Below are 19,457 nucleotides of genomic sequence, written 5' to 3' on the forward strand. Positions count from 1 at the left end.
GAGCACGGAGAATATTCGCCCAGTGAGCTCGACGACGAGGGAGCTTGCTAGCCCTGACTGGAAACAGAATCCTGCAAGATCCAGACAAGTGATGCAGCATCTATCAACTAGACCTAAAGGTTCATCAGCAATGTTCTGTAGAGTAGCAGAGAGTTGAGGCAATACTCACTTCCTTGTTCTTGTTTCGTCGTGGAAAGATGCAGACGTGTGTCGTTTAACGTTTATCGCGATCGTCTGTGGATGAAACACGAAGTCCCGTGACCAATGAACATTTCCGAGCACCTAGTATAAGCTATGAGAATATTAGCAAAGCGTAGAATTTTTGCCAATTAATTCCTGACTATATCAGCGGCGTACTTATCGGAGCTTTTGATGTTTTTAAGATACTTCTTTCCGTATAGTAAAGTTTATGCGTAGCGCTCGCTGAATTCCGGGGAAGTGAGACCGTGCACCATCACCAGTGATGACGTTTACAATCCGTTACATTTCTGATGAATAACTACAATTCTCCCCTTCTGCGAAATCCTTTTCCTTCTCTCTCTTTCTCTCTCTTTCTATTTGTAAATGTATTGCTTTTATCAATTCTTCGCTGCAACGACCAGGACAGCTAAATAATATCAGAAGTAAGCAGACTTATACACTTTGTCAACAACAATGGCAGAAGCAAAGAAGAAAAACATCGTAATTATAGGAGCTGGGGCTGCAGGCATGGTAAGAAAATAGTTTTACTTTCATCTTCAATTTATATTCTGCTCGAGACGTAGATTTAGTTGGGAGTAGTGAACTCTGAAAGGTCTTTTACACGTTCTGTTCACCTATTGATCATACTTTTCGAAGAGATTCTGTCACTTTTGTCAATTGTTCATTTTCTGTTCGTCCAAAGCAAAAGTGATTTGATAAATCGTTCCTGTATTCCAAGGTGCTACTTTTTATAACATGACTCAAAACCATATTCTAATTCGTCTCCACACCTATAGTCATGTGCAGCAACTCTTGCTCAGCATCCGGAAAGGTTCAAAGTCACCGTCTTGGAGAGAGCGGACGTAACTGGGGGGCAAGCGACGTCCATATCCATCGACAAGGGTAAATTTGGAACAGATTGGATGAATGATGGGGTTCAAGGAGGCTCACCTGTAAGTCCATTTGTCTGATGCCACATGTTCATCTCTAATCGGTAGCTAGATCTTCAAACACACCTTCAATTTCTTCAAGAGGTACGGCCATGAGCCACAAGAAGTCAAACTCCAGGTAGCATTTGGAAAGGGACCAGACGGGTTCTGGACAAACTGTTTTCCAAGTCCTCTGGTAGACAAGTTTTCCTCTGATATCAGAAAGTTCGGCAAGGTTCTCAAGATCATCAAGTGGACGATGCCAATCATGGGGGTCATTCCTATTCGCATCATGCTTCGAATGTTTTTCTTCAACAAAGATTTTGGTGACAAAATGGTCTTCCCGTTGATTGCACTATTCTTGGGAACAGGCAATCAGACAGCCAACGTCTCATGCGCCATCCTAGAACGGCTCTTCGATGACCCCAACATGAAGCTTTGGGACTACGATCCAGAAACTCTTCTCCCGAACTTGCCCACTATGGTCACCTTCCCCAAGCTCCATGACTTCTACGAAGATTGGCGAAAAGACTTAGTCTCCAAAGGAGTAGACATTCGCCTCGAGACAGAAGTCAGGCAGATCCTTCAACGAAACAAGAAAGGAATAGTCCTCGAAACATCGCCTTGCAACTCCGAAAGAAACACACCCCCTAAAACCAAAACAGAAACCTACGATGAGCTCGTCCTCTGCATCCTCGCAGATGATGCCCTTAAACTCCTCGGTAAGACCGCAAGCATGAAAGAGCGCTTCGTACTCGGCGGAGCAAAATTCTACGACGACATAACAATTACCCACTCCGACAGCGCATACTTCAAAAAGCACTACGAGACGGAATTTCAAGAATCTCTTTGCGCAAAACCCAAGTCAAAGGCCCAAGAAGACCAAATAGCCTTTTCCAAAGGCCTGCAACCGGGTCCAGACAACACGCCAGGACCATATAAACCTATGTATTATACAAAGAGCTATGCTCAGGATCCGAGGAAGATTGAGATGTCATTTGATTGCACGAATTACCAGCACCAGTTCCGCGCTTCAAATGCGCAGGAGAAGGAGCATGTGTACCAAAGTATATTTCTTGATAACAGGCAGGAGGAGTTGTGGACTTGGAAGGAGATTCGGGAGGAGAAGATTATCGAGAAGAAGTGGTGGCATCAGTTGGGGCATCGGTGGCAGCATTATTTAAGGGTTGTACCTGGGATGATGTTTCTCAACGGGAAGAATAATACGTTCTTCGCGGGATCTTGGACACTTGTTGTAAGTTTATCAAGTTTTGGCATTTTGGATGGCACTGACGGAAAACAGAACATGCATGAACTTGCTTGTGTGAGTGGTATTGCCGCTGCGTACCGGCTGGGTGCTGAGTATGTGAAGTTTGATGATTTTGCGGAGGATTTCTTTAGCAAATACTTGCTCGTTTCGCATGGAGTGAGGTATGGTGCTGAGGGGACGAAAAGGCAGAAGCAGAAGTAAAAATAGAAGAATAATTAGGATAGGTAGGTAGTAATTGGCATGGGGCTAGGTTGACTTACTGGGAAATAAACACATCTTCTCCATCGTCCCACAGTAGGTTTCCATGTGATTCTAAGGTCAATATGGCTACACAAGCGCCTTAAAATGGAATTGAGGTTTTCAGAACAGCAAACCATTATTTCACTGGTATCTGTGAAAAGATCTATACCCAAGTGTCCTGACAGTAACACTTGAGCCGTGTTGCTAGAAGACCTCGAGGCTTCAAATACGATATTCAACAGTTATCCGCGGGGATTTACGCCGAAGAAGAAGACTGAACGTGAATAAACCACTGGCATAACCCCAGACCCGCCACAGAGAACCAGCCACGAAATGAAATGGAATCATCGACAACGGGTCGATGAATTGATACTTACAGTAGATGGTCCATTCGCCTGCTTAACCATGCATTAGTATTCACGGCACCACTGAAACATAACCCGCAACCCTCATCCCACCATGCAAGAAATCACAACAACATACCTCATCCTAGGTCTCCTCGCAATAACGATAACCAGCATAACAGCATGCATCGCTGTTAACATGATTAAGTTGAGAAGAAGGAGCAAGCGGCTGATTACTGCAATAAAAAGGTAGCCATATTCATAGATCGGCACTTGGTTCAGAGCGACAGTTCGCTGCCATGTGCAACATAACAGCAAGATTTACCATATGAACATATCACGATTTTCGAGAGACGTAGATGTAGACGTAGTGTAGGCGCGTTTGCCACGCGAACTTGAGTTGGAATGACCAAACGCCTCGGTGGCATCGGGCGTAAACAAAAGGCTGTCCTAAAGTTCAAGGCAAATTGTACATAGATTGCAGGACTTCAAGTACTTAAGCTTGTCCTTTTCTTCGTGGGCATCTCGATAAAGGAGACTTCGAATCGAAAATCGCATTATCAGCACCACGACACGGCGAAATACCAGACATCTCCAACGACCGTGTAACAATACAAGGTGACAACCATCATATGCTTTGCAATTATCTTCGGATTAGCCTGGTTCGTATTCGTATATCTCTAGATATTGACAAGGAAGAAGCGAGCAAGGAAGGAGTTTTCTCATAAGCGAAATGATCTTCAGCGAGCCCAAGCAGATAGCGTGATACAAGGACAGAGGCAGGAGACCGAAGATCTGCGATGGAACATTGAACAACTGGACGGGGGAAATCAGCAATTGAAGGCGAAGGTTGAACTGTTTGACCAGAGAGCTCAATACTTAGAGGAGCAATTATGAGTCAAGATGAAAGAGTTAAAGGATACGAAGGAGGGGAAAGGAAGGAGGGGAAAGGAAGGGAAAGGAAGACGATGAAGAACAGAAGGGGGATAATAAGCCGAAGGCAAAATTTGTGCAGCCTAGTGAAGCTGCCGGCAAACGAGGAGGCAAGTCTGGAGGCTAAGTAGAGATCATGGTATGCGGTTAGCAATGGTCAACGAGCAACTCAGATAGCTTCATACTCTGCCCTCGCCCCCAATTACTGTGCACAAAGGCTGTCAACTTGGTCTTACAGCTCAGGCGATGTTGATGACTGTGTTCGCTTGTCGATGACATCAGTCTTGGAAGGCATGATTTAGGCATAGGTTGTTTATTGTTTTTTAATTAGGGGAGATACAATATAGGGAGCCACTCCTTAATCCAAGCAGCCGTAGAACCAGCTTACGCCCAGGGCTCTCCTTCCCACCTAAACCAGGCACCCGTTTGGTGCTTCTAGACACATAGCTCTACCAAAGCAGCTTTAACAGCTTCCCAAGCAGGAACCACTCTTAAGCAGCATGATTCAGAGACAATTGTTGGTGTTATTGAGAATAGCGTTGCATCATAGAAGGTCGGAATGTTCCACTGGTGCAAAATCTCACTATTTAAACAGCCCTTCTTGCTCCTTGCAAGGGTTTCAAGCAGTAATCCCCAAAGATCCAAGCTCCATCATCAAAACTTTACCTTACAGATACCTTTTCACCAAAAGAACAACGATGCAAGAGACTGTCCTTGTTGGCATTATCTCGATCTGCGTTGCCCTGTCCATAACGGCTTTAGGAGCTTGCTTTTGCCTCTGCTCTCGTAGATACAACGGGTAAGGTGATCTACGGAGCCATCTTGAGTAGTGAAAGACACTCTCGGGCAGCCAAGGTCATCGAACCGTCTAACTTATCCTTAAGTGATTTACAAGCGCCATCCATCACCATCCCGGGACTTCTTCACTCTCATTGCCAGAGGACTACCACTCTCACAAGACTCAATACCTTCAAATTTCTCTCTCCAGAGACAGCGCTATCCATCGAACAGTACCAATGGAACTGTATATTATCAGACAGCCTTCCTCCGACAAACCATTTCGGCTAGTACTTTCGGAAAGTATGGGGCGCATGCCCTCAAACATATGGAATTGCACATCGTTGCGTATCGACTCTGAATCTCTCTTTCAACAATGACCGTTCAGCCGGTTGATCAGTGCAGATTCCATAGTCTCAGCAGCGAGGTAGCTTTCGACTTGATCTCATCACCGAACCAGCTCACACAGCATTCCCATCTTCCTGCACCTCGAGCATGAACCCTGGACTCCAATACTCCCACTCGTCACTTTGCTTATCAACCCAAAGCATACTTTCTGACATAAGATCATCAATAGCCGTCTTAGCTCTTGCACGCGGCCATCTTAGATTCAACATGAGCATGGAGACGGTTACATACCCCAGTAACTGGGCAGTCTCGAGTACGGCGCTCTGGTCGGTGTTTAGTTCCTTTGGAATGGAGCGAATGTACACTTTATGGCCAACCGTGAGGGTGGAATAAGAAGACCCCAGCGGTTTCAGAGTGTTCACTGCACGGAGGATGTCGTCTCTGCGAGACATTAGTATCAATACAAAAGCCTGACACTAGACTTCTTACTCGGTGATTTCAGAGGATCCTTCCATCCTCGTGACCGTGATCCTATCTCTAACTTCCTTGACTCCAATCAGTCCTCCATTCTCCTCTCTCGTAGCATCACAGACTTCCACGACTCTTACAGCCAGCTCAAAATAGAAGTCGTTGACACTTCCTCCAAGCAATTGAGCCCAGAAACTCCCACCTCCATCTTTGCCTCCGGCCCCGCTGCTACTTGCTAGAGGGTCTACGCCGATAGCTGCACACATGCGTGCAAACTCTGCTCGGAAGCTTGGGTTGGATCGAATATCCTTTGCATGCGTTTGGGCGAACTGCTGTAGGAGCGAACGAAAGACTGATAGTTGAGTTGCTACGGAGGTAGAGTGGGAGCTTCTGAGGTTGTTTCCATGAGATGCATATTGGGCAGATTTTATTCGAGACCTATCGAAGGCCGCAAGACCAACTCCTTTTCGAGACATAAATGCAACTATTTCAAATGTTGATAACCCGACGTGCTTCAAACAAGCAAGATGCGGAAGAGGTTCGAGCGTACACATCACGTGTGAAAGCTTGGACTCGCTAGTCTGATCTTGGAATAGTTGTGGCAGCTCGAAATAAGCGATCACACACACATTGATTTTTTAGGACCGCGACAGACTTCAAGAAAATACTCCAACAAACCACCCAAGATGGCCTCTCCACAAAGCGTCCAATGTTTTGGCAAAAAGAAGACTGGTGAGTCCTCCCCGATTCTCTGCGATCAAAAATGAAGTTCTGACGATCTCTCCAACAGCTACGGCGGTCGCCCACTGCAAGGTACGAACGAATCAACGATTGAACTCGAACTCGATCGAACAGAACATGATATACTGACAAGCTGGATAAAGGCCGGAAAGGGACTCGTCAAGGTCAACGGAAAGCCTCTTAACCTCGTCCAACCCGAGATCTTGCGATTCAAGGTCTACGAACCCCTCCTGGTCCTTGGCCTCGACAAGTTCGCCAACGTCGACATCCGCGTCCGAGTTACCGGCGGTGGACACACCTCGCAGGTCTACGCCATCCGTCAAGCCATCTCCAAGTCAATCGTTGCCTACTACCAGAAGTTCGTTGATGAGCATTCCAAGAACGAGCTCAAGCACCTCCTCGTCACCTACGACCGTACACTGCTTGTTGCCGATAACAGACGTTGTGAGCCGAAGAAGTTTGGAGGTATGTTGTACAATTGCTGGAATGGAAATTTCTGGGGCTGTGATGCTGATATTTTTTTTAGGTCCCGGTGCCAGAGCCAGATACCAAAAGTCGTACCGTTAAAGTTGGGTGTTGGTTTGGGGGAGTGGTTTCTGGTGCATTTGCAATGGATGGGATTTGCTATTGGCTGGTTGTAGGGATTTAAGCAGACAAATGCAAAGTTCTTCCAGCACAAGCACATGGCGTTGAGATTTCTAGATGGATAAGCTCCAGCCAATCCAGGTATCGAATGTGAGAGAAATGAAGGAAGTGCCCAAAAATTCCTAGACCTATTTGGAGGAGTATGGCGATACGTGAGTGTGCCATTTATCCCTGCATGACAGACTTTGGCTTCTTCAAGTATTCTTTTGGCCCCTCTTAAGATACAAGCGCTATCTTCGAGAATCCATGCGCCCAGTTTTCGAGCAACGATTGATGCACTTTCTGTAAGATACCAGTTGCTTCATCATCTTTCAAATCACTTTTGAACCACAGAAATACGTCATATTGTCCTTTCTACAATGAGCCCAAGCCCGATCTATACTTGAACCATTATGCCTAAACTACTTTATATCTAAAGATTCCTCAATTTTTCTTAAAAGAACCTTGATAGCTCCTATGAGAAACTTAACTCACTTAAGAGAGGGGTACTGAATTGATTGAGGATGTAGGGCTACAACGTTAAACGAGTAGACTCAACCGCAGCATTAACAAACTTAACTCTTGATTCCCAGAGGTCTTCCACTAGAATCTTCACCTCGCATCTGTATCCCAGCTAATGCAATACAGAAACAAAAACTCTCTTGTGTGAAGACCCCATCTCTTTGACTGTCCCCGTAATCGCACACCAAACCAAACGCCATACCCACTCTCCTTACTTTCTAGTATTCTCCAGAATCGTCTTCATCATCTCATTCCCCACCTTCGTCGCATCCGCAAACCTAGGTTCGAAAAACTTCTGCGTACTAACAAATCGATCCTTCCAACTCTCAAAATCTCCAAAAGTAACACAATCACTCCAGCCCCTCGCCGCAAATGTAAACTCCAGATCATCGCTCCGGAACGTATCATCCTCAATCGCAATCCGAATCACATCCTCCAGTAACGCGGGCTTCCTAAACAGATACTCGGTAACGCCGATCCAGAGGCGGAAGAGCGGCGTGGAGCATATCATGTGGTCGTAGGGCACAATGCCGAGCTGAGACCAGCAGTCGACCATTGCGAGCAGGGAGAGATGGTTGTTCGGGAGGGGAGTTTCGGGTTTCTTGCCGAGAGAGAACCGGTCTAGTACTTCGTCTTGGAGGAGCAGTTCGCCGTCCCATGAGCGGGACCCGAATACAGCAGCGCCAGCGTTCCTAATGCGCTGCGCGAACTCCTCTTTATGACCCCCTAGCATCAGTTTGTACAGCTCCGTCACGCTCTGGGCGTACTGTCGGATCTGCTCTTTGGCGTAGGGGTTCAGGATGGCGAGGCCGGCATAGACGTGCCATTTCTGCGAGTAGATGCGTAGTGTTAGGTTGATCTTGACGTTTTCGATGCCGCCGACGTAGCGGGCGATTTCCCAGGGGAACTGGGCGTTTGCGTGCCAGGCTTTGCCCATGGAGAGGAATGCGGCATGGGTCACGGCTTGGGTGTCTGCTGTGATGCGGTCGTGTTGGGCGGCAGAGAGGTGGACATGTTTGGAGTTTAGGCAGGAGAGGACGTGCTCTACTTTGTTGAAGCTTTCTTGGGAGGCCCGGTGCTTGATGATTACCTGGAGGAAGGGATAAGTAAGTGAGTATGGGCTGCTTGGAAGGATAGAGGGCTCACGAGGGGTTGACCTCGGGGATCAACGTGTGGGCCATGGAGGGAGTGACAGCAGACAATGTCTACATCTTCTGGGAGATACTTCTCGAAAGCTTCAATCTCTGGAGCTTTACAAGAAGTCTGGCCACCGACAATAGCATTCTGCTTGGTAGCTAACCCAACATCAGTCACGTAGTAAACAGCATGGAGACAGCATCACGGCATACATGGACCATACTCTGCAACGACTTTGCCAATCGATGCTGCTTCGACGTTGTATATGATATAATCGCTTGCTCGGGACACAAGATGTCCATTGGGAAAGATCTTAATTTGCTTCTATGGACGTCTCAGCACTCAGGTGCGGGATTGTGCTATGTACAGAGGTGTTTTACTCTATCTGCAAACTCTTCACACAGACCCTCGTATTTCTCTTCTCTATCGCAGGCGTTCACGCTAGACTCGTGCTATCAGCTGCTGTAAGTACTATGTTGTGGATAAACCTGAGAATATTTCCGTTAGCTTGTGTTGCCCAATTTTGTTGAGGAAAGCTTTGGGAGGTGGGTATTGATTTCAGACAAAGTAAAATAAGGTAGCTGAGATTTTTCATCAATGAAAGCCAACCGCGAAACCGTATACCAGAAAGGTAGTCAGGCCAGCTGAAGGCGATACTCGAGCCAAATGCACTCAAGTCATCATTCAAAAGAGAGAAAAGTAAAGTAGAAGGTGGGGTGCGCTTACCATTGAATATTCTGACTCAACGACAGCAGGATTTCGAACAGGAGTTATTTACCTCCATCCAGCAGCGCTGAGCCTCTTGGCATACATCTTCCCCATGTCGCCCATGCCAATGATCCCAATGACAAAACCCTCCATGCTTGTAGCTAGATCTTGAGAAGCCATGGTGGCTTTCGTGGATTAATGGTTCAGGTTACGGACAGAAAACAGCAGACTCTTCCTCAGCAAGCTGCTTATGAAGTACAAGGAACTTCATAAAGGATACAGCACCAGAAGGCGGAGTGTGGGAAATTTTCTGTTCCTGGGCAGTTTGTTAAGGAGGAAGCTTGAACTTTTTTTTTCAACTTTAAAGAAGGAAGTTCTCTGCCCACGCTAAAGCAGCCCCACCGGGCACATCATGTGACTGTGTCTGCGCTAGCTCCCGCACACACAACTTTTCGGATTATCGCGAATATTTGACATTTAGAGACAACCTCAACTCCAAGGAACCTTTTCGTATTTGATTCCCAGCAACTAACTCGACAACATGCCTCCAAAGAAGACCACCCGCCCCGCCCAGGAGAACATCTCCCTCGGCCCTCAAGTCAGAGATGGTCAGTAAACAATTCTCTTGCGCCCCCAAAGAATCCAACCCTCCATAGACCTCAATTTTCAAGAACAAACACTAACTTGCAACCAGGTGAACTTGTCTTCGGAGTCGCAAGAATCTTTGCTTCGTTCAACGATACCTTCGTCCACGTCACCGATCTCTCGTATGTACATCCTTAAGAATCACAAATTGGAGGAGGAATCCCTACAAAAATGAATATACATATATACAAAGTGGAATGGTTCATAGGCTGACTTTCTGGGTGATTCCAGTGGCCGCGAAACCATCACTCGTGTCACCGGCGGCATGAAGGTCAAGGCAGACCGTGACGAGTCCTCCCCCTACGCTGCCATGTTGGCTGCGCAAGACGTCGCGATCCGCTGCAAGGAATTGGGCATCAACGCTCTGCACATCAAGATCCGTGCCACTGGAGGTAAATGCCGCTCTCCCCACCCCTCCTTTTGTCCAAAAGCATGACCAATGCTAATTAATATTCCAGGTAACGGAACCAAGACCCCAGGCCCAGGAGCACAATCAGCTCTCCGCGCCCTCGCCCGTTCCGGAATGAAGATTGGCAGAATCGAGGATGTGACCCCAACCCCATCCGACTCCACCCGCCGCAAGGGAGGTCGCCGTGGTCGTCGTCTTTAGATTGGTGCTGGACTGGATGGAATGGCTTCGTTGCTTGGGTTTTCACTGTGGGGTCAAATACGACGCGGAGGACGGCATTAATCGCCTGGTCTCCAACTTTACTCACATGATGTCTTGCTTTTAAGGCAGTCAGAACGAAAATCAAAGGACTTGGCAAGCAAATGCAAATCATAAGTTTTTGTGACGTGATAATCAGTTTTCAATCCATAAGGTAATTTCTATACCATACAAAAACTCCTTGCGAGTTGCTGGAATTCTGCCCATGTCCAAGGATGAGCCTCTCTTTAGTGAGGCAACCGCACCATATTATACCCATTCTCCTTGGGGTTTTGGTTTCTCCTTGAGACTGCAACATTCTATGACCGCCTACTTCATGCCCCCAAAACGCCTGTGAATATGTGTCAAGCCTCCTACGCCAAAACCATGCGCACAGCCAGCCAACGCCAATCCTCCATTTGGATACTGTCTGAAGCTTCCTCGCTTACAAATGCAACAAAACCAGTGAAACAGCGCCGAAGTCGAAAAGGACAGATGTCGATAATTGTGTCGTATTTTGAGAACGGTGTATTGTATGTACGTGGCGGGAGTAGGTTCTATGGACAAACTACCGCTCGCGAGCCGCTCGAGACTGTTTGCGAGCACGCTTGATCATATTGTTGATCATACCTAGGGCGACGCGCGGAGTATTAGACTAGACAACCCAGGATCAAAAACGGATGAGCCCTCTTTCGCGTCCGTTTTCGTCCAGGTCGACTACAGCCGGTGCCCACTCACCACGCTCATCCTCTTCTTGAAAATCTTCAACCTCTGCATCGACAAACTCGCCGTCCTCAAGCCTAGGTGAACGTGTCAGCGTTTTCTGTTCGAGAACATCTAGGAAACACATGAAGTGCATTTTCCATTTCAGAAGTACGACTTGAGGCGTCGTAGGACAGGAGTGTGATGAAAGAACCAGATATACTTACTGAATCTGTCCGCTCCGAACATAGTTGCCTCTGAGATCCCAGTCCCACTTCCAAAGCCACTCTTCGAATTCCTCAAATGCTTTCGCAAGCGCGCTCTGCTTACTATTTAGGTCTTTTCCTTGGGCGAGAAGCTGCTCATTGAGGCGTGACTTGAAGACAATGAGGGCCACTCTAAGGTCGTGGGCGAGGTTGCTGTCATGGTCAAGGATGCTGCCATCTAAATACTCGTGGTCGTATCGGAATTGGTTGTGCACAGCCTGTATGAACTTCGTAAAGAAGACGGGCATCTCCAGAGACAAGTAGTAAGCGTGAAAGACGATCTTGACAACATGTGCCCACTGCTCCATGCAAGCTATGTTTCCTAGCAACATGCCAGTCAAGTAGCAAAATTGAACCTCTCCAATGATCTCATCCGAGTCCTGGTAGGTACATTTATCATTAATGATATCTTCAACGTAAGAAGTCGAGTCCAAGGCCTGCTGCGTACGCTGACGGCCTCTGGATTCGTCCGAGAACGTTTTGGTATCCTTCGGAAAGACAAAGTTCAGGATCTCGTCCTTGTAATTATCAATAGTGATATCGGCATCACGACTGGATTTGGAACTGTGGCCTTCGTGGTTATAATCGTGCAGAGAAGAAACTTGCCAATGATTCCATTTTTGGCCAGTAACCTTGCTAAGCAGCGCTCCCTTGATGCAAGATGTCATCTGAAGCCAGATGTTGGGGTCTTTTGTGGTAGTAGTAGGTGTAGTAGAAACAATCGAGTTGCCTTGGGTCAGAGGTGCGCTGGCGGTGGCATTATAGGGCTGCATCTTGTGAAGAAGCTCGGGTAGCTCTGATTTCTGGATTCTCACTTCGGCATTGGAGACTTCTTCCTGAAGAACCTCGTTCTGGGAATCCCATCTTCTGACATGCATTTCTCCGCATTCGTCTGAGGCTCGCTTACTTGAAATGAACCAGAAGCCATTGCGCAGCGAAGTGAGACTAGATCCTCCCCAAACCAGATGTACTCCTGGTGGAATATCTTTGATGCCTTCAAACTGATCACGAGCTCTGACGGTGAGGAGCTGAGTATCATAACCCAGAATGGAGCCTGCCGGGATACCTCTGCAAATGAAAACATCACCTGATTTGAGGCACTCGTGCTGTGGAGATGTTGGGCAAGTCGGCGACGACGGTGAATGGACGCGAAGGGTGCCTAATGGGAAACTGCCAACAGCTTGAACGCTATTGACCGACTTAGCCGAGGATGATTTAGATAAACTACACTTGGTTGTGGCTTCGATCAAACTAGAGTTGGGTTCTGCACGGCCGCGGCTTTCGTGAAGAGGTTCAAGACGGCTGGAGAGGGCTGAGGCGCGACTAGAGGAATCAACACTTCCATTTGATTTGGCCGATTTGAACGATAATGTCCTGGCCAGAGCCTCTGCTTGGTCTTTGGCGGTAGACGGACTTCGCTGGATATTTATTGAGTTGGTGATAAAAGTGGAATTTGCGTATGATGAAGGAGGAAGAGAAGGCGCAACGAGGGGAGTCGCGTTGAAACCAGCATCGGAGAGCAAAGGAGACTCATCGCCATTGTTTGGGAGATGTCTTGGAGGAGTCGTCTCTAAGGAGGATGGTTTGCCGTTGTTTTCCATCGCGAGCAATAATTAATATGTTGAGATTATTGCACTGGTGAAGAAGAATTTGGATGAGGAATGATTTTCCTTGTTGGTGCTTGCTTGCTGGTTGGTGTTCCACTGGCGTACTAGAATATCTGAAGACATGGGTTACGCTATTTAAGGCCGCTTTGTTGTTACTGATTCACTTTTGGGTGTTTGATTCTCCGGATAAAAGACGGGACTTTGTGATTAGGTGTATGGCTTAGTAGAAGAAATGTTAATGTCAGTTCTTGCTCAGATATTCAAGAAGGCGTGAAAAGGAAAAAGAAAAAGATTTGCGTCTTTTGCAGACTTCGTCATAGGCTGTGATTTACACATGACATATATGTCTGTCTTCCAATAATGCACTGCATCTGATACACAATGGATGGAATGTAAGTCTTTTAACTGAATTAAAACGAGACGTCCTTTATTAAAGAAAAGAGTACATGGTTTAAAATATGAATTATAACCAACATTGTGAGGCGCTTAGTCATCATTTTTATGTGCATAGCAACTTGCGTGCCATCCGAGAGCAATATTTGATATTCGCTACTGATTAAGCATGATGAGTTGGGTACCTATGTAGGGGACAAAGATTAGGAGTAGGCTGTGAATATCGAAATCCTTTCGATGGAAGGTTTGAAGTTTTGGGAAGGCTGACTGTCAGCCTCGCAGGAATTCAGAGCCCGCTACTTGACATTACCCCGCGATTGGCTGCTGATCCTAAGGAGTCCCAAGTTCCGTCCACTTCACGCGAACAACATCCTTCCTACTCGGTGGGGGAAACTATACACAGTATCATTCCCGGTATCGTCATTCAATATATAAATACAATACCTTGGGCGTATATTATTGAATTTGTTGCAATGGACCGGTCAGGAAATGCGCAGAATACTGCAGCAGGAATTTCCGGGGCTACAAATGGGCAGCCTGTACCCAAAACGGAAGAGGATGTTTGGGACGAGGAGCGACTTGAAAAGGCTATGGCTAGGTTGAAGGAGATGCATATCCAGGTTTGTTTCTCCTCTAAACACATGTTATGCTATGCCATCCAAATACTAACGACAATCATGCTACCAGCTGAGAAATCTACGAACCACCCTTCCCAGACTCCTCGAACCGCTAACCAAGAAGCAACCATCGCGTATGCCTTCCCCTCCACTTGGACTCTGTGGGCTCACATCTGACTGGTTCTTATAGCTGAAACTCTGTTCTCCGAGTTTGCTAAATCCTCCACCACGGCGAACCAAGAAGTCCAGCAATTCCAACGGCTGATGAAGGAAGAGGGAACAAGCGTTGTTCTAGAGCAAGCCCGGAAGAGTCGTGCAGAGAATCCGAATGATATAAAGCCATGGAGAGCAAGGGAACACCCGGATTGGCTTACCAGAGATACATGAAGGGAGGGGGGTCATACAGGGCAATGGAATTTACGGGGTATCGGCGCAAAGGATCACAATACTATGATTTAGTATACACAAGGCGTTATCTCGGGGCTTTATTGGTGCTGGTATCACTTAATTATCCTCATACTTTGACTGGCGTTTTGGATGGAAATTTATTGCAAGATCGGAGTCATAAAAGAGGTATTGCTGGATTTGGGTTAGATACCCGGCAGGCCTTGGTGGTGCTATTTTAAAATCATGATATAGATGGAACCGAGTCAGAGGTGGTTGATTGTTAGAGTTATACGCAGACTCGTCCAAATTACTATATTCATACAATTTGAGTCAGCGGTTGATGGGTTATGACGGATTGTGTACAGAAGAGGCGGCTCAACCCAGGATAACCACCAGCTCCAGCCTAGACTATGCGCACATTTCTTTACTTGCTCATCGAGGATAGCAAGAGGAAATTAATCAAATCATCTCAAAGTCAAACTTTCAGAACTTTGTGTTCTTTTACCCTGGTGTAAGTAGCGCGTGGAGAGACTCGTCCTAAACAATTTTTGATGTTCCCAGCCGTGTAGCACATTTTGAGGCGCCCACAATGAGTAACCGTTTTGCATTCACCGCGATAATAACTTATTAATTTATAGCCGTGCGAAATATCATCAATAATAATAACAACAATAATAATAATAACGTAAAATACAAATTTAATATTTTGAATTTGGTGGATTTGATTGTTGATTCCCCCCTCCCCTCAATTCCCGTAGTAGGGGGGAAAACTCGCCTCGCTAAAACAAGCCCCGCCTTCAACATCAAAAATAGTGGCTTTACAAAAATTCAGGCAAACCCACCATCGCGTCTCAAAAGCCTCCAACCCTTCGCAGCATCCCAAACCAGCCACCACGATGTCTCGATTCTTCAAGGGCGACAGTTCAAGCGAGAGCAGCTCTTCCGACGAGGAAGAACTTTACTCCGAGGAGGAGGAAGAGGAAGCAAAGGAAGACTCCAGCGACGAGGATGACGATGAAGCGGAAGACGACGATGATTCTTCCAGCGACGATGAGGACGGGAAAAAGACCGGCGCAAATGCCTTCTTGAAAGGCGCAGGCTCAGATAGCGATGAGAGCAGCGACGAGGAAGGCACAAAAGTTGTCAAGAGTGCGAAAGACAAGCGGATTGAGGAGCTGGAGGGCACCGTGAAGGCGATCGAAAATGGGCAAAAGATCAATGACTGGGGATCTATCTCTGCCGGTATGCGATCATGGTGAAATACTCTCTGGGTCAGCGGCTAACATGGTTATCAGAATTCGATAAACTCAATCGACAAGTAGTGAAGCTCGTTCAGGCGGGCAACACACCAAAACCTTATATCAGAGCTATTGCTGAGTTGGAGGACTTCATGAATGAGGCTATTGCTAAGCAAAAGGTCTCAGCGAAGAAGATGAACGCCACAAATGCCCGAGGTCTGAACGCCGTCAAGCAGCGCATCAAGAAGAACAACAAGGACTACCAGAAGGATATCGATGCATACAGGGCGGACAAAGATGCATTCATGGAGTCGGACGAAGAGGAAGAGCCCGCTCCAAAACCTTCCAGAACACCCAAACCTATCGCTGGTGTACCCGCCTTCGAGATTGATGATGATGAGGGTTTCTCGACTGTTGGGAAGGGTGGCCGTACAATGCAATTTACACCCGAGAGCATTCTCAAGCATCTGAGGACGATTATGGAGTCTCGAGGAAAGAAGAACACAGACCGAACCGAGCAGATCAAGATTATGGAGAAGCTCTATGAAGTTGCCACAACCCCTTACCAGCGTATTCGAGTTCTCTTGACTATCATTTCTACAAGATTCGACTTAACCACCGGTGTTCAGACCTTCATGTCTCAAGATCAATGGAAGGCTGCCGAGCAAGAATTCGGTAACCTTCTCAAGGTCCTCGAGTCAAATCCGGAATTGGTTGTTGTCGAAAATGCAGAAGAGTGGGAGGATGATGAGAAGGCCCCTGTTGTCGCAGCTGGCGAGAAGCTCAAGATTCCCGGCAGCATTGTTTCATATGTTGAGAGACTGGATGATGAGCTTACCCGATCCCTTCAGCACATTGACCCTCACACTGCTGAGTACATCGATCGTCTTTCGGATGAAGGAGCTCTGTATAACAATATCGTTCGTGCACTGTTATACACCGAAAGCCTTCGAAAGGATGAGAGTCTGCAAGTCACGCAAGACAGCCTCAACCGTGTTGTTATGAGAAGATTGGAACACGTTTACTTCAAGGTTGGTAACTCTGTCCAGATGCAGGCTACAGTATACTAACATGAATATCCAGCCATCTGCAGTCGTCAAGATCCTCGAGGAGAACTGCTGGAAATCCATTCCCTCGGAACTTGAATCTGCCATTACTCCTCGAACCAAACTTTCCGATGCAACTGCTCTCGTTAATGTTTTGTGTAACTACCTTTTCGTCAACAGCGAAGGCATTATCCGTGCTCGAGCTATGCTTTGCCAGATTTACTTCCTCGCTCTTCACGACAACTACTACAAGGCACGCGATATGATGCTGATGTCTCATTTGCAAGAGACCATCAACGCCTTCGATGTCCACAGCCAAATCCTATTCAACCGCACTCTCGTCCAAGTTGGTCTCTGTGCTTTCCGAGCTGGACTTGTCTACGAAGCCCAGACTACTCTGCAAGAAATTTGTGGTAGTGGTCGCCAAAAGGAGTTGCTTGCTCAAGGTGTTATGATCCAACGATACAACCAGGTCTCACCAGAGCAAGAGCGCCTCGAAAGACAACGCCAACTTCCTTTCCACATGCACATCAACTTGGAGCTCCTGGAGTGTGTTTACCTAACCTGCAGTATGCTTCTCGAGATTCCTCTTCTGGCCCAGACGGGCTCGTCGCCCGATGTCAAGAAGCGTGTTATCAGCAAGACCTACAGACGTATGTTAGAGTATCATGAGCGTCAAATCTTCACTGGTCCACCCGAGAACACTAGAGATCACGTCATGCAAGCCTCGAAGGCCTTGGCGGCTGGCGAGTGGAAGAAGGCTACCACCTTTATCCATGAAATCAAGATCTGGGAACTCATGGCAAAGCCTGAGGCCATCAAGACCATGCTCTCGGAGCAAATCCAAGAGGAAGGCCTCCGGACATACCTCTTCACCTACGCTCCATACTACGACACCCTCGCCGTCGGCACTCTTTCGTCAATGTTCGAGCTGACCGACCGCAAAGTAGCCGCTATCGTAAGTAAGATGATCAGTCACGAGGAGCTCGCCGCTGCTCTCGATCAAGTCAACTCATCCATCATCTTCCGCAAGGGCGTCGAGCTTAGTAGGCTCCAGAGCTTGGCTCTTACGCTCAGCGACAAAGCAAGCGGTCTCATCGAGAGCAACGAACGTACGCTCGAGACAAGAACACAAGGCATGGCAAACGCATTCGAGCGACAAGGTGGCCGTGGAGGACGTGGGGGTAGAGGTGGTGGACGAGGTCGTGGTGGTGGAGGACGTGGCGGCGGACCCAGTGCTCCTAGACAGGCTGGTGGAACTCAGTTCACGGGTGGTGCGTTGGGTGCAGCGGTCCGGGCTTAGAGTGGAGTGGTTATTGCATTGGGATGGTTGTTTTGGGCTGTGATCGCTCTTTACATAGGCGTTTATAGAGCTTGCGAAAAGCTTTCCTTGTTATACTATGAATTGAGATGATAATAGTTTCTCTTGACCCCCGGTGATATAGCCTTCGTGTATGTGCTTGCAAGTGCTAGGGGCATCACGATGGTATTATCAATGCAGATCTTTGGTCCAGGACAAATCTCGAACTTCGACTTGTGCGTATAATTAAGAATACTGTACCCCTTCCTGCAAATACTCGAATTATAAGTGAAATCCTAGCTTGAAAAGTCGAGACTGCTACAAGGACAAATGCTTCATTTCCCTGCTAGGAGATATAAGATTTAGTTGTAATAGATTTGATTTCTCTGTCTATAAATTCAAATAATAACTTGCAACTGATATTTATTATATAGTAGTAAAAATATACACTCGCTTAAAAACACCTCACTCTATCTCCCGATTACCACTATGACTATGCCTAATAAATATGCAAAAAAATATGCAGAAAAATGCAAAAAGAGACAGGTGGCAGATAATGTGCCCTCGGACGGAATCGAACTTCATATTATTAGCTTCATATTTTAAGACCAGGAGAAGTCAGATAAACTCACCCGGCAACCTCGTCATAAGCGAGTGATCATCTTGATGTGATACATTTACTAGTGACGCGCTCTACCATTGAGCTACGAGGGCTAATTGAGATGATTTGTTGAGAGTAATCCGTGTATTTTGGTATATGTATGGTGGGAGGTCAGATGCCCCACTTAGGGTTTATACTCGGCGTTTTGTACTGTATGCAAGTTGGACTGGACTACTTCTGGTTCCTTACTACCTTACAGACGGGACGGTGCATAGGATAGGGGTTTGAAAGTAGGATTGAAGATTCACATAGGGAAGTTTGTGATTGTATGGTCCAAATGAGGATTTCTTTGTTCGTAGGTCTTCTATAAGGAAATACTCGTATATACCCCGCGTTGACCCTCATTTAAGAAGTGTCATTTACTAAGTATACTCGAGTAATAACAGATGTTATTCCGTTCGGCGTAGAAGTAATTCAATCCTTTTTCAGGGTTTAAAGATACGCTTTAAATTGTGCAAACTATATTTGCTTAATCAAGTAGCTGCGAATAGTACTTAGATCTAGCAGATTCCTTTATAATTCTCGCTGTAAACTCTGAGCATCGAAAAAGTTGGGCTCGAATTACTTTCACATCCCGACGTGAGCAATGGTGTTCCTAATTTCGCTCATTTATAGAAGAGCTGATACTATTGTGTCTCTACGTTATACTTTCACTGTCATAGTCACTTGTGAATAAGAGGAATTGTGGTCAAGGTCGTGATGCATGATACTCATCTAAAGGCTCCTAT

General features: G+C 46.7%; 8 protein-coding genes across 8 annotated transcripts; 5 read left to right on the forward strand and 3 right to left on the reverse strand.

The window, feature by feature from the left end:
* Window positions 1-654: 654 nt before the first annotated feature.
* On the forward strand, window positions 655-2,580 carry LHYA1_G002283 (uncharacterized protein; the record flags this gene model as incomplete). Its single annotated transcript, XM_031147260.1, has 3 exons — window positions 655-711; window positions 978-1,133; window positions 1,183-2,580. The coding sequence occupies 3 exons, from the start codon at window positions 655-657 to the stop codon at window positions 2,578-2,580; spliced, it is 1,611 nt and encodes a 536-aa protein (XP_031007777.1).
* A 2,554-nt stretch (window positions 2,581-5,134) lies between these two features.
* Window positions 5,135-6,043, reverse strand: Snf8 (Vacuolar-sorting protein; the record flags this gene model as incomplete). The annotated part of the gene is made up of 2 exons (XM_031147261.1): window positions 5,135-5,462; window positions 5,511-6,043. 2 exons carry the CDS (start codon window positions 6,041-6,043, stop codon window positions 5,135-5,137), a joined length of 861 nt encoding a protein of 286 aa, XP_031007778.1.
* Window positions 6,044-6,175: 132 nt separating this feature from the next.
* On the forward strand, window positions 6,176-6,797 carry LHYA1_G002285 (40S ribosomal protein; the record flags this gene model as incomplete). The annotated part of the gene is made up of 4 exons (XM_031147262.1): window positions 6,176-6,221; window positions 6,280-6,302; window positions 6,374-6,695; window positions 6,757-6,797. 4 exons carry the CDS (start codon window positions 6,176-6,178, stop codon window positions 6,795-6,797), a joined length of 432 nt encoding a protein of 143 aa, XP_031007779.1.
* A 790-nt stretch (window positions 6,798-7,587) lies between these two features.
* tyr1 (putative prephenate dehydrogenase [NADP(+)]) lies at window positions 7,588-9,401 on the reverse strand (the record flags this gene model as incomplete). The annotated part of the gene is made up of 5 exons (XM_031147263.1): window positions 7,588-8,466; window positions 8,523-8,671; window positions 8,726-8,837; window positions 8,894-8,954; window positions 9,292-9,401. The coding sequence occupies 5 exons, from the start codon at window positions 9,399-9,401 to the stop codon at window positions 7,588-7,590; spliced, it is 1,311 nt and encodes a 436-aa protein (XP_031007780.1).
* Window positions 9,402-9,762: 361 nt separating this feature from the next.
* Window positions 9,763-10,476, forward strand: rps-14 (40S ribosomal protein; the record flags this gene model as incomplete). The annotated part of the gene is made up of 4 exons (XM_031147264.1): window positions 9,763-9,829; window positions 9,916-9,988; window positions 10,098-10,258; window positions 10,325-10,476. 4 exons carry the CDS (start codon window positions 9,763-9,765, stop codon window positions 10,474-10,476), a joined length of 453 nt encoding a protein of 150 aa, XP_031007781.1.
* Window positions 10,477-11,182: 706 nt separating this feature from the next.
* Window positions 11,183-13,081, reverse strand: LHYA1_G002288 (uncharacterized protein; the record flags this gene model as incomplete). Its single annotated transcript, XM_031147265.1, has 2 exons — window positions 11,183-11,312; window positions 11,442-13,081. The coding sequence occupies 2 exons, from the start codon at window positions 13,079-13,081 to the stop codon at window positions 11,183-11,185; spliced, it is 1,770 nt and encodes a 589-aa protein (XP_031007782.1).
* An 872-nt stretch (window positions 13,082-13,953) lies between these two features.
* Window positions 13,954-14,484, forward strand: LHYA1_G002289 (uncharacterized protein; the record flags this gene model as incomplete). Its single annotated transcript, XM_031147266.1, has 3 exons — window positions 13,954-14,100; window positions 14,168-14,231; window positions 14,288-14,484. The coding sequence occupies 3 exons, from the start codon at window positions 13,954-13,956 to the stop codon at window positions 14,482-14,484; spliced, it is 408 nt and encodes a 135-aa protein (XP_031007783.1).
* Window positions 14,485-15,380: 896 nt separating this feature from the next.
* On the forward strand, window positions 15,381-18,071 carry nip1 (Eukaryotic translation initiation factor 3 subunit C; the record flags this gene model as incomplete). The annotated part of the gene is made up of 3 exons (XM_031147267.1): window positions 15,381-15,726; window positions 15,780-16,753; window positions 16,806-18,071. The coding sequence occupies 3 exons, from the start codon at window positions 15,381-15,383 to the stop codon at window positions 18,069-18,071; spliced, it is 2,586 nt and encodes an 861-aa protein (XP_031007817.1).
* Between the last annotated feature and the right edge of the window lie 1,386 nt (window positions 18,072-19,457).

This window comes from Lachnellula hyalina (assembly GCF_007821495.1).
Source record: "Lachnellula hyalina strain CBS 185.66 chromosome Unknown contig00023, whole genome shotgun sequence".
Lineage (NCBI taxonomy): Eukaryota > Fungi > Ascomycota > Leotiomycetes > Helotiales > Lachnaceae > Lachnellula > Lachnellula hyalina.